Here is a 14,300-nt window from a genome sequence, read left to right as displayed (position 1 = left end):
TTTTCCCTGTCTTAAGCGCTGCAATTTTTGAAGTAATTCATGTTGATAATATGGTGGAACTCAACGAGTACGCATAGCAGTTTTCAAAGCAGCCCAAGTAGCCGGAATAGGATATAATCTACAATGCTCAGACCACCAAACACATGCAAAACTAGTGAAAGCACAAACAGCAGCAGGAACACGTCTCTCCTCGGGATATTGTAAACATGTAAATCGTTGTTCAGTTTCTAACTCCCAAGTAAGATATATATCAGGAACATATCTACCCTCAAATGGTGGAATATTCAATTTTAGTTTAGGGAGATGGTTATGATCTCGTACCTGAGGGTGAGCCCTACCATTGCCATTATTTGCATGTGGACGACCTGGTGGTTGTTGTGCTGTTGGTGGCACGCAGTTCTGATTTTGATCAACCTCATCCTCATAATCTCCCACATAAGCATCCTCCTCCACATCAGCAGTAGGAGCCACAGAAGTATCAACAGCAGCACCAGCAGTTTGGCCCGACTGAAGAGGGACACGGCTCGCTCGGCGGAGGGCTGTTTCCCGACGTGGAGGTAGTCGGTGTTGTTGCTGTTGTTGCAGAGGTGCGGCAGGAGCAGCCGGTGGTGGTGGTGGAAAATGCGAAAGCAATTCAGCAAACTTGTTATCGAGCTTTGTTTCAAACGTCTTCTCCATGCCATCTATCTTCTTCATGGCCTCTTCAAATCTGTTTATCACATCTTGCACCTGTCCATTCATCATTTGCTGAAACGTGTCATGAAGCTCCTTGTTCGTCAAGTTCTCCCAGTCAGTCTCGTCGGCTTGTGATCCTGGCATGGTTAGCAGCAATAGAAACACACAAGAATATGATCCTACAGACTACTAACAAGTGGTGGTGGTGGCGGGTGTCACAAATCCGTCAAGCAAATCTCAAATTCTTACCAGTTCTTACCCAGCAGCAGGCGGTGATCGGCAACCGTTGTAGTCAAAAACTCTCAAAAGCTTGGATAGAGCGATTGCCAGGGAGAGTCAAACGCACGACGTAGATGTATATGGAGCTGGGAAGGCTTATAGTATGGTAGCAAAAAGGGTCAGCAATAATCAATTCAGAGATGCAAAGTTGAATAAACGCTCAACGACGGTACTGTGCTGGTCCTAGGCTAGACCGTGCTAGAGACGCGAGCCTAGAACACTAACAAAATCACGGCGCTGCACGTAAATAAGGGAAAAGCACACTCTGGAACTTTTTTTTGCGCTCCTTTTTTTTGCGCTCCTCTTTTTTTTGCGAAAAATCACTATAATGGCGAGTGTCTCAAAACTCTTCCCTCGTTAAACTGATAGGATGGGCACGAAAAAAAAATTCACTTTTTTTCGGAAATCAGGGCAGCGACGACGAAAAAGTGCGACAAAAAATCACTATGATGGCACGTGGCTCAAAAGACTCAGAAAAGCCTAAAAATAGGATAGGGAAAAAAATTTGCCCGTGAAAATTTTGGCCTAAAAACTGCCCGGGGGTCTCCAGACTCTTTTCTTTTCCCGAGACCTACGCAGGTAAGGAAACACGACTCGGAATTTAGATTGATCTCAAGAACAAACCTAATATGAGAAGAATTCGGATTGGTGGTGGATATGGATATGGACTCAGAGCGGTGGCGGATAAGCAAAAGTGGTAGATGGGCGATGATGATGGTGCGGCGGCGGCGTGACAACTTATGACCAGAACTCGAAACTCTAAAAGAGACTCTAAGACCAGCAACTTGACACGACGATGCAACCGCAAATTCAACAAAGCAAAAACCCTAAAAAGATTATGCAAAGGCTCAGATTGGTTCGGATATGATGAACTAACCCTAATTTTTTTGTGTGGCTTTTTTTTCATGGACTGTAGGTATGAAGAACAGACTCGATCTAATCTACGAAAAACTGTAAAAATCTCACCGAGCAAACTGGAAATCTGATACCACTTGATAGAGGCTAAGGTGTCCCGATGTTTCGATGAGATGGTGGCTATCGTTTTCTGTGGGAGTCGACCTTGACGATCCGACTACGAACGTGCGAGACGTCGCGCCTTAGCAATCGCTAAACCAACTTCCGAGGGTTATTGACCACGCCGGAGCACGATCAACCTGACCACGAGGGTCTGTTTCCTGCGAGCAAACGAAGAACAAGCAAGAAACTGAGATTGCAATCGGGATATTGCGAATATAAGATGAAAGCTTTATTGATCAAGGTGGGGTTCTGTGACGTCTTGGTCTGGTCGTTGGACACAAACGAAGTACGCGAAGTTGCAGCTATGGCGAACTTTTAATCTAAACAAAACCCCAAAGTCTAAACGACGCCCTAAGGGCTGTATATATGGAGGAAGAGGGGGGAATTTCGTGGCCCTTGAGGGTGGGGTCCGAAACCAACCCTAACTCTTGTTTCCCCACACATACGGACTCTAAAAATAGCCTATACTTAAGTATTTCGAAATTACATGGGTCTGGCCCATTAATAAGGTGACGCAGCACCTAGAATAGCCTATGGACGAATATTATGAAGTGGCATCTTGTATATTTCGTCCAAGGCTTCATGCACTCCTTATGGCGGCTTCAAAGTCCTGAAATCATCACTTGTAACTCCGTTCTTGATCCCCTTGCGCATGCCATCAACTCCATGCGTGTTCTTGCTCCAATGTTCATCCTTCTCCAAGCTAGGCCCTTCATTTGTAAGCAAAACAAATGTATCCAATTTAGGCAGCATCATAATCTCATGAACATTAGAATCATTACCAAGAAACGAAAGTACCTGGTAATTTAATTGGCGTGCGCGAGCTCTAGTAATTGATCCAGTATATGTAACAGTAGGGGTTGTGGGTGTAACAATGATATTGATGTCCTCATCAGCGAATGTAGTCAAACCAAAGCACCAACATTTTCACTCATACACTGATACACCTGCACGAATTTGTATACCTTGGTAAGTTTCGAAAACCATGTTGAGTCGCACATCCAAGAGGAAGGAATGCCGTGATCGTTGAATGTATTTGGACCGGGAATGGTCCCATATAAATACAAGTCGCTGAACAACAATATTTTCACGAAGTGCCATAGGGCTTCTAAGTACGACAAATTGTGCCAGAAGACATTGACACATATTCATCGTGTCCACATTTGAGTTTTGCTCAACCAAAAGCCTTGCTGCTAGCGAAATGTCGTACTATATCGTAGCATTTTTCCTCGCAGCAAAACGTACTAGAATTAAGATGTATGATTGATGCATATCGTACCTATTTTATATCATTGCTGCATCGGTTCATCTGAGCTGAATTTCTTTTTCTCTGCTATTATACTATATCGTATTGTCTATACTCTACCACTTGGTTCAAAACCTTGAGTAATGGAGAATGATGGATCACATTCACCACATACTATGGTGAATTTGGTTTTGCATGTTGCATAGATGTTGTTTCAAACACCCGTAGCCCGAAACAAAAACCTGATAAATTCCCCTTGAAATATAGATGCTCGTTGGCATGGAAGTTCAAATGTTAATTTGTGTGCTTCTTTATATATAAAAACCAAACCTATCATTGACCAAGTGTCATTCAAACCTGAGGGCTTCTTAACTTCTAAGAATTATAAAAACACAATAGTAGAAAAAGAACTATGATTGTGACCCAAGTTATCTTGAATCTTTTTTCTTGTTGGCCAGGAAGTTTATTGAATACAACAGTAGTGAAACGATGTTTCATTTCTTTAAGTAAAATCAGTGGTATATTTTCAATATGTCGGAGGCCCTAAAATTGAAATTTGTTAGTTCAAAATAAATAAATTTATGTATCATGTAAGTTTACACAATAGAAGGATACAAATACCAAAGTTTCTAAGGATTATAAACTTTCTAAAATTACTCTAGGTTCATAGAGGTCACAAGAGAGCTGTTGTCCTGGCCTTTATTGGTCGGGCTTGGCGACAACGATCTTATGTCATTATCTTGTTCAAGGTGTTGTCAATTTGTTGTGGTGCTGGTCTTCACTGGCCGGTTAGCAAGCAATCAAGATGAAAATCGTTGTCCAAACCGTCTTCGGCCGAACGTGGCGGCGACAATCTTGCGTTATTATCTTGTTCAAGGCGTTGTCTACTTGTTGTGATGATGGTCTTCATTGTCCGGTCAGCAAACAATAAAGATGAAAATCCCTGTCGTCTTCAGGCAAACATGATGACAATGGTGTGAGACGATTATCGGAAGAAGTCGACTTAGTATTAGGTGTTTCTTTCATATCTTGTAACTTTCTTTTATCATGATTCACTTTGTTTTGCATTCTACTTAATAATTAATAAATATATATGTGCATCACAATGATGCAAAGGTCGGGCGTTACAATCTTCTTTTCAGAAGAAAAAAAAAACTCTTTGTATGGCACTGCGTCCATGATTTAAACATGATCGCCTCACACAATCTCTGCCCCACACAAAGATGATAAAAAAATAAAATAAAAAGGCGATGACCCACCAAAGAACCATGACGCAATTCGATTTATTTTATTTCAGAAATCACGACTCAATTCGGAGAGCCCGATTTATTCACGCCACTGGAGCCGAGCGGCCACCTCAGTCCTTGAACCAGACACCGCCCCTCCTCTTCCTCTGCTCTCCTCTCCTCTCCTCTCCCACACGCGTCCTAACGCAAGCAAAGCTCGGCGGAAAGCGGCTCGGACGCCATGGGCAAGGACTGCGGCAACCACGGCGAGGACGACATCCGGCGCACGTGCCGGCGCTTCCTGGCCTTCCTATTCTTCCTGGCCCTCATCGTCGCCGTCATCGCCCTCATCGTCTACCTCGTCCTCCGCCCCACGCACCCGCGCTTCTACCTCCAGGACGCCTCGCTCCGGCAGCTGGACGTGCTCACCGCCAACGCCTCCGCCGCCGCGGGTGTGCTCTCCACCGTGCTCCAGGTCACCGTCGCCTCCCGCAACCCCAACGACCGCGTCGGCGTCTACTACGACCGCCTCGACGTCTACGCCTCCTACAAGTACCAGCAGATCACGCTGCCCTCCGCGCTCCCACCGGTGTACCAGGGCCACGGCGACGTCGAGGTGTGGTCGCCGGTGCTCTCCGGCCCGAACGTCCCCTTCGCGCCCTACCTCGCCGACGCGCTCGCCAAGGACGTCCAGGCCGGGTACCTCATCCTCCAGGTAAAGATCGACGGCCGCGTCCGGTGGAAGGTGGGCAGCTGGATCTCCGGCCACTACCACATCTTCGCGACCTGCCCCGCCTTCCTCGTCGGCGCCGGCGGCAACGGCGCGCCGGGGGCCAGCGGGCTCAGGTTCCAGACCGCCACCTACTGCCACGTCGAGGTCTAGCCGCCGAACCGTACGCGCTCTGCTTCTTCTTCTTCCTCTTCCTCGTCTGCTCCGTCGACGGCGACGAGGTAGGTTTCTTGCGGGTGGCGCGCGCGCGTGCGCGTCGCCAAGAAGGATCGTCAAGGCTGAAGGCCAGGGGGTGGTACATGGTGGTAATAAGTGTTAGCGTCGAGGGGTATATGTGTAAAAAAGGAAAAGAGAATTTAGTGTTGGTTACTCCTACTAAATTGTGTTTTGCTCATGTTTAACTGTTGGTGAGGTATTTATTCCGCGTTTAATTGTCAATATATATAAACCTGTTGTTACGATGGAATTAAAGAAAATGGTTAATGCTGGGGTTACAAGTTGTTTTGTTGCGATTTGAGAGAGCTTTTTGTTGTGGTTCAATTCAACGACAAGTTTAGAGATTTTGTTGGAAGGGTCCTAGCTTAGCTTAGCCAGGTTGGTGGCAACAACCAACCAGATAGTATCGTCGATGATGATGAGCTTTATGGTAGGTTGCAAGTCCAATTCTCTGAACTCATGCCCTGGGAGGATGAGTAGGTACGGATTGGACTTGGGAGTTCAGGATCATCCTCTCTCTCTCTCTCTCTCACCTTGCTGGCAGCTCCATCTATGGAAGCACCTCTGCATAGAAAAAAACATATACATATTTATTTTTGGAGTTTCCAGCTGTTGGCTTCTATAGCGAGTGGCAGAGTAGTGGTGATGTGTATGACTGGTGAGGAGTGGCCATCGAGTGAAAAAAAGTATTCTGTAGCCATGGAATTCAGTGCAGGAGAGGAATTATACGAAATCCCAGGTGTCCCGTGGAACTTCCATGGTTGAACCAATTAGCTCTCTCGCAAAAAAAAACAATTAGCCCAGGTGCAAGGTCTCCATGACGAGCAGTGACGATTGCGTGATATCTGCAGCCTGTGTGGCCCAGATTTTTTTTTAAAACAAGGTGTGGCCCAGATTGCGTTATAAAGGATTTATCAGTCGCTTTCTTTCTTTTCAAAACTAGAGAAAATGCGGCAAAAAAGAGGAGGAAATGTGCTTTGAGGTGGTAGACAGCAATGATTCACGTCCTGGTCTTGAGATGCGACACAACACGATGCGTATACATGATCATGTTAATGCATTATTAGCAGTTGATGTGGTGTCCTCCTGCACGAATTACTGCGCTCTGCGTAATGCATTTCCAAACTGGTACTAATAATCAACTACTTATATTCCGGTGGCAGTCTGGCAAACCGGTGGCAGGTCTGCGTCCTAGTCGCCTGCGCCCGGTGGCGTTGCTTGTGGAAAAGGAGGTGCAGGATTAGGCCGGCGGTGAGCAAGCGTTTGGCAAGTGGAGATACGTCGCCTTCCTCCTTTTTCCCTCGCGGCGGTTTCTTTGTTGCTTTCCGAGTCGACGGACGTCTCCATTCTTTCTAGCTGCAACGTCTTATCGCGCGCTTCCTTTCCTGCTCCCGAGAATGAAAAAGTTTGTTGACGAAGGACGGGCCAGTGGCGGGAAATTGCTTCTCGTTACGGATCTGTCTGTCTATTATAGATAAACGACGGCCGCGTGGACAGCAGTGCACGTTCTCCTGTGGTCTTGATGATCCGCCAGCTCTTTTCATGGACGAGTTGCGTTTCTGGCATGCATCCGTCGTCACCGACAACTGATGGCAGCGATTATACGCAGCTACGAGTTCGCAGCAACAATAATTGGCGCCAGCGGAACGCACGACGAGCAGCGTGTCTGCCTACGCAACATGGATGCATACAATTGCACATGCTGCCTAGCAGCACCAAACAACGGGGCATCGAACCTGCACAACACACTATTGTGTATGACTAATGTTTCTCAGGTCTGCATAATTCTCGCATCACGGACCAGCCGCCCAACGTTTCCACAACATCAACACACGAACATGCACGCACTGTGTCTGTATAGGAAACCATATTCTCGAATCACGGTTAAAAACTCCCGGCATGACCAGCAAGGACCGAGATAGCAGCTCCTGCAACAGAGAAAAAACAAATAGGTTTTCACCCTGGTTGTTGCATTAGCCCAATGCCACTCTGCCGATCATTCTACCCAGGGTGGTTATGAATACTTCCTTTTATGACCTCAACCTCTTAAGGTCCCTCTCGCCGCTGTGATCGTGGCTCCTGTGCTCCTTCCGCTTTGGATTGCCGGGCTCGAGAGAATGGCACAGCCCGCCCTCCTCGGTGTCCTCTGCCGTGTGAGCGACGTTCTGATGATCCTTGTTTATCTTTTCCACTGCATCCATCGCTGATGGCGACGTATTGAGGCCTTCATTGCTAGTGGCAGTGCCATCCCTCTCTTCGGTTTGTGCTATCCTCTGGTTTGAGCCTTGCCTTTCAGGGTCATGCTGGCTATGTCCATGGCAGTCTGGCAAGCTCGGTTGTCTGGATGCTGAATGATTTTTATGCGCAGGAGGCTCCTCAGCAGCTCCAGGAGCTTTCTCCAGGGCATGTTGATTGGCTAAACCTGCAGAGCTGCTTTTAGTATCATTCCCTTGAGACGGTGGTGGCCCATAGAGCTCCATCATTTGGTTGCTAACCTCTGAAAAGAATAATTGCAATTAATGTAAGCATGGGTCCTTAGTGTGTCTTTTATACTTCGCAAGAAAGAGCATCAAATGTGAACGTGGCAGCAAAAAGAGCATCAGTTCTTGATACACAATGGACAATACTGCTTACCAGCATTGCAAAATCAACAAAACAGAAGTGACACCCCCACGTTACATGTAATTTTCTATATCTCTTTGCTAATGTTCTGTATATAAGACAAGGTCTATCAAAATAGTTGAACTCAAAAGTCGACGCCAACCCAAATATTTCCAGTTCCACGCCAGAGGCTATCCAGCACACATTCATTAGAGTACTCCTGTGCATGACATTGCCTAGTGTACGGTGTAGCCCAGAACACTAGTGCTCAAAACTTTCCCTTGTGCACATCACAAAATAACTTGTGTCTTTGACCTAAGCAACCTAATTCCACTACCAGTTTTGAATATATGATAAATTTTGGTTCTCCAATTCTCAGGGGTTCCATTGACAACTAAAGCATGATAACATCTGCTGCTACTTGTGAGGATAAGAAATACTATCCTTACGACAATGAATACTGCAATAGTGCAAATATGCACAACTGACCATATGTAGAGACCAACCTTCCAACTGCCACGGGGTTACATCAAAATCTTGCCACCAGACCTTCTCACCATCTGCTGGAAGCTTGACTTTAAGGAACTTCGCAGCAAGGAAGATTGCGCCGGCCGCAATATGTTGGGGCTTAAATTGCAGGCAAAGAGATGTACACAGCCTGTACAGCCCTTTCAAGGCGTAGTAAATAGGCATAACAGGGGATTAGTAATTTTTAAAGAATATAAGAGTAGTCTTAGCATACCCATCATTGACAAAACTCCAGGCAACTTGAGCAAGTTCCTTTTGAGCAATCTTGAGTTTTTTTATTGCTTCAACCAAGGGCTTGTATGGGTGATGCACATTGAAGTCAAAATCAAGTGTTACAAGCACAGCACGCTCCCCAATTAAAAGAAGTTTCTTCTGTTGTTCATAGACTTCCTGCACAAAACCAACACAAATAGTCTCAACTACCATTTCTGTCACAGTAATCAGGGAATAAAATGCATCGACTGTAAACAAAAACTTGCAGCTTTATGAATAATAGAAGTGTGGGGAAACAAGGATACCATTGGCAACTAAGAAAAGGAATATCAAGACAGTGTCAACAACAAAACATCTAACCTTTTGCTTAATTCGAGCAACAGCACCAGGATCCTTTTTGTGGATGATCTCATAAGAAATTAGTATGACATCCTTCAGGGGTATGGGTGTTTCTTCAACTTTACCCGCCAAGAACATGCAAACTGTGGCTACTGTCTGCAGGTTGTAATGAACTTTCATTGATAACTTGCAATGAGTAGTTGATTTTGAAAAAAACGCTAACCCCAAATAACAAATTGTATGCCACGTGCTCTATGCTGTACACTACACACACAAAAAAAATGCATGTTTCTTCTGCAGAACTGAACAAGATGAACCATATCATGGAATCCAATAAAATATTGGGTTTACAAGTGACAGCAAACTAGAAACTAGAATACTGCCTACAAGTGACAGCAAACTAAAAAAGTGTGTTTCACATATGGGTGGCAGCATTCATGATTGAACACATGTTAGAAAAGTATAATACTGCCTACCATGCATATAATGTGCATGCTGTCTGACAACAAACATGTACAAGCCCATACAAATTTAAGTAGGGCTTACCAGTCTATCATTTTTGGCATGAGATTGTCGAAGGAAAAAACGATGACAGAATACAATAGCTGTAGCAATTGTCACTGGAGGCCTACATTTCAAAGCCATCTGTCATAAGAAGGAAAGATGCACTATATAGAACTACTAACATGCAAACAAAGCATAATTGATGCAGTACTATACATGGACTGATTCATAAACTTTCATGGTGCAAGTATTCTAAAGACACATAAAGGCCTAAACAAAAATAATAAACAGTGTTTGATCTCTTCTGTTGTCGCTAGCTAAACAAGGATGTCATGTGATCACCCATCGCTGCATGCTCGACAAGAACGGTGGCATTAAAGTAATGAATCAATGAGTCTAACACTGGGGTCAAGGGCCAATGTGCTAAGAAGTTATGCCTGACAGAGCCGTGTGCTTCTGAAAAAAAGTATATAAACCCCTTTTTAAAGGGAAAAACTGAACAGTAGTTATGTGGTCACATGCATATGTTGCAATTTGTCAAACACAAATATCAGATAGATTTACCATCATATCTAAGCAATTAGTTCAAAACCATCTCTGGATATTGTCAAAGAAAATAAAGCTAACAAACAAAGTTCAAGGTTATATGGAGTAGGCTGAAAATCAATGTACACATGACCAAATGCTTAGGAAGAAGAAAAACTGGACAAGTCAACAATCAAATAATTATTAAATGTCTAATATAGCGCAGATATTGCATGATTAAACACTTATTCAATATAATCAATTAAAACTCCAGTAAAAAATGGACAAGTCAATTCTTGATGGGGCAATGCTTAAATTGCCACATGACCAGCCCAAGCACATGCTTGGCAACCTATCACAATAAGGACATTCTATGTTTCTTTCAAACCTATACATATGTCCCCTCGATCAGCAGAGGTGACGTTTCTAATCTTCTGAATCAATTTGCATCCCTGATATCTTTTTAACAAAAAGTTGCGTACAGTGCTTGTTTCAGATATTCCTGCCATTAAATAATTCCACTAAAGGCATGTTTGATTCGCAGCCTAAGACTGTGTAAGATGTTAGGCATTTTTGCCTAACTCCGCTGGTACAGAAAAATGGAACCACAGTCCACAACTTAGCTTGTCTACATAATTCATGCTACAAGTGCATGTGTCTATGGCGCTTGGAACCCAGCTAAAAAAATGTTTGGCGTGCAGAAAACGTGGCTTTGAACCAAACACTTGCTTAACTTGGTCAAACTAGCCTTGAGGGAGTGTGATAAACCATGGCAGAGCTTGGCTCCCAACTAAGGAGACCCCGGATATTCTGTCTGCTAGAGGTGCAACCTAGGATACAAAATGTAGTCATGTACACTAGAGAACAACCACTGTCAACAACAGAATGTAATCACTTATGTTTTAGATGTGCACTAGACTTTCCTTGGATTTGGAAATAAAATGTGCATGATATCGATCATGATTTTTTTTCAAATATTGTTGACGATGAAACAAGAAAGAAATGGAAGTTTGTTAAAAAAACTAAGTTATAATAAAAAGTCAAGTTGACTACAGAAACTTGAAAAGAACAGGTATGATTCAAATAATACTGCTAAACTAGCTTGCTATACTTTACAAGAAAACAAGTAACAATAAAATATGCATTGTACTATATGTTCTTACACTTTAAGCCTCACTCCCAGATCTTGAAGAAAAGTGCAGTATGACTTGCGAAGGAAAGACTCCTTCTTCAGACTAATGCCATCTCTTCTTGAAAGGGAATTCTCCTCTATTTCTTTTCTACTAAAATACCACGAAGCACCAAGGTTGCCATCTTCCACACGTTTATTATAGGGAAATCTATATGGGCTGTTTTCTACAACTCCATATTGGGAAGAATCACTTGTCTGCATGATATCCATGTATGATTTTCCTCTTTTCTTCTAAAGAACCTGACAAAATGAGATATATTATGTCATCGCTTGCAAACTTAACATCATAAGCATACATAAACACAGTGACGGAGCAAAGGGCCAAGGGGGAGCCATGCGCCCCCCCCCCCCCCCCCCCCCCCCTTAAGATTTTTTTTTCATATACTCTTCAAATCTAAGTGCAAAACAACAAACAATTTCTACTTGGCCCCCTCTAAGCTTTAGTAACTTTTATTTGCCCCCCTACTCATTCCTGCCTCCGTCCCTGCATAAACAGGAGGAAGGTACAACTAGGCATGTACATATACACATTAATTTGAAAAAAAAATAACATCGATGAAGTCGTGAAGCGCTAAGACAGATATCAAACTATATGTTCCCAATACTCTAAATCTAAAAAAATCTTCAGTGGAACATAAAAAGGGCATATTCATACAGCTTCATTGAACAGTCTGTCCTTCACAGAAGCCCAGTAATTGAACAAATTTGTGACCCATGGATGACAAAACAACAAACAAAAGAGTTTCTTCAATACAACATCAATGCATTTCCTCCATTTACAAGGATGGCGACATTAATGAAATTGTAAAATTGTTGCATGCGAGTAATGACCACTGCACAAGTTGCTATTTGTTCTTTCAAGTTTATTTTCCTGAGTCCATGGCGTTCAAGGTGTTTTCCTGAGTCTGGGAGCATAACACAGAAACAGGGTACTCCAAACTTAACTAAGACCAGAGCTTTAGCAAAGCCAGCAGAATGAATGGGGAGAGATCAACAAACATGATATTTTCTTGAAGGCAGCTGTTTGACCTAAAGCAAGCGACTATATTCGACCGGCAAGAAACTAAACCCAATACACATGAGATACACAATCCTCAAACACATCTTAAGTGGGACTGTCGGAAAAAAAAACATAACCCAAATTACAAGCGAGCAACATAAAATAGTGGAGTGTACAAATCTCAAACCACCGCAAAAATCCAAATTTTCTCATATAAAGCCCACTTGAGTAGGTAACCCTGGAATCCTAGATGAAATTGTAGGGGACTTCAGTTTACAGGTAGGTATGTGTGTTATGAAGGTGTTATCCTGGCTATACATATCATTTAGACAAAATTACTGAAAGTCAAAATTCACAACAAGAGCAAAAAGTAGCCTCATAGTTGGTGTTGTGGGCAGGGGAATAAAATGTATTATCAAGCTCATAAGTTTGACCGACACTAACACAAAACCCCACTGCATCCCAACGCCTCGAGTAACGCAGTTCTCCAAGCTAAGCTGCGTAATTTTCAAGCAACGGCAGAAATCTTTTAAAACTCAGTATTAGCATTGGCCCCCATATAAATTCCTCACGAAATTTAGCTACATCCAGTCCCCCAGACACCTAAAAACATGGATTTACCGGGAAACTAAGCACGCAGTTGCGAGATCAAGCCCGTTCAGATTCAAGCGAGTAAGTTCAGCTCAACAACTACGCATCAAACAGCGCCTAGGGTTACTCCCGCCCGGCAACAATCGCGCATTATAATCCCGAGGTGAGCTCCCAAGCACCGGATCCCTCAATTGGCAGGCAGAATCATGCGAACCGGGGGAACTACAGAAGCAATTTGAGACGATTCTTCTTATGGATATAAACACATCGGATCAGAGCAGAACCTGAGAGGTCGACAAGTAGTTTGGCGCAGGGTGCGGACCGACCGGCGAGCGCGCGGGGCGGAGACGGACCGGGATAGACGTCGCGGGCGGAGAGCTGCAGCTGGCGGCGACGACGACGGCGGCGGCGGGGGATAGGCGCCGCGGCAGCGAGGGGGAGCCTGCAGCCCTACCTGCGACTGCGAGGCTGGGTCGGACCCCGGCAGAACCCTAGCCGGTTGATGTGTCACCGTGCGCCCGGGTCCACCTTTTTACCCGCGGCTCTACCGGGGTTCTACTAGGGTTCGTACTCGTTGCAACCTCAACTTTGATTTGCTGGCCAACACGGACATCTCATAATTATTTCCCTCTCTTTTTTTTAGGATATATTATTCTCCTCTCTGCCAGGTTGTCTTTTTAAATACTCGAATTGCACGCACGGATTATTATTTTTAATATACTACTCCCTCCGTCTCATAATATAAGATGTTTTACAAGTTGATTTAGCTTGCAAAACGATCATAAATTATGAGACAGATGATAGTAAAGTAGTAAAACAGAAATAATTCAATGTCACGGTAGCATGTCATCTAAAAACCCAATTGCTAAGGAAAATGTTTAAAAAGAACTTACAGCGCTGCGTAAGCCTTCTCCAACCGCTGCCATGCATCACGATGGGGCCCGCACACCGCTTCTCCACTCTCATCCTTATTTCCCTTAGGTCAATGCTCCTCCCTCTGATGGGGCCCACGCGAGCGCCTTAGCCACACAATTCTGAGATCGTTGTCCCCCATCTCCCCCGCACCTCTAAGGTCGTGCTCCTCCCTCCGGTCAATGCTCTTCCTCTATCCCCTGCCCCATCTTTTTTTCACCGGTGAATTGAAGCAGTACTCCTGTGCTGCCATGGCCAACTAGGAGAGGACATCGCTGCAAGCCCGCCGTGGACGTTGGTGCAGGGGGGCACCGGCCCAGCAATGGGGGGTTGCACGGCAGTGCTACAACGGATGAAGGGGTCATGTGGTTGTGCTGAAGTGGAGTGCTAGTCGGCGGCTCCCGGTGTTGCGATGCAGCGCTCCGTGCTGCAATGGAGCTTCACCACCGGCTCCCGGTGCTGCGATGCTGCGCTTGGTGCTATAATGGCGCTTCACCGGCAGCTCT

The 14,300-nt window shown here is 44.6% G+C and overlaps 2 protein-coding genes across 2 annotated transcripts; one reads left to right on the top strand and one right to left on the bottom strand.

Moving 5' to 3' along the window:
* Nucleotides 1-4,561: 4,561 nt before the first annotated feature.
* On the top strand, nt 4,562-5,667 carry LOC125550978 (NDR1/HIN1-like protein 1). The gene has a single exon (XM_048714118.1). The coding sequence runs from the start codon at nt 4,685-4,687 to the stop codon at nt 5,324-5,326; it is 642 nt and encodes a 213-aa protein (XP_048570075.1). The 5' UTR covers nt 4,562-4,684; the 3' UTR covers nt 5,327-5,667.
* Nucleotides 5,668-7,121: 1,454 nt separating this feature from the next.
* On the bottom strand, nt 7,122-13,421 carry LOC125550977 (cyclin-T1-3-like). The gene is made up of 7 exons (XM_048714117.1): nt 13,167-13,421; nt 11,263-11,531; nt 9,617-9,698; nt 9,092-9,226; nt 8,733-8,908; nt 8,497-8,648; nt 7,122-7,886 (listed from the first exon to the last, which is right to left on the bottom strand). The coding sequence occupies exons 2-7, from the start codon at nt 11,499-11,501 to the stop codon at nt 7,420-7,422; spliced, it is 1,251 nt and encodes a 416-aa protein (XP_048570074.1). The 5' UTR covers nt 11,502-11,531; nt 13,167-13,421; the 3' UTR covers nt 7,122-7,419.
* Between the last annotated feature and the right edge of the window lie 879 nt (nt 13,422-14,300).

The sequence above is a fragment of the Triticum urartu genome, chromosome 4 (assembly GCF_003073215.2).
Source record: "Triticum urartu cultivar G1812 chromosome 4, Tu2.1, whole genome shotgun sequence".
NCBI lineage: Eukaryota > Viridiplantae > Streptophyta > Magnoliopsida > Poales > Poaceae > Triticum > Triticum urartu.
This window is presented reverse-complemented; position numbering and strand designations above follow the sequence as displayed.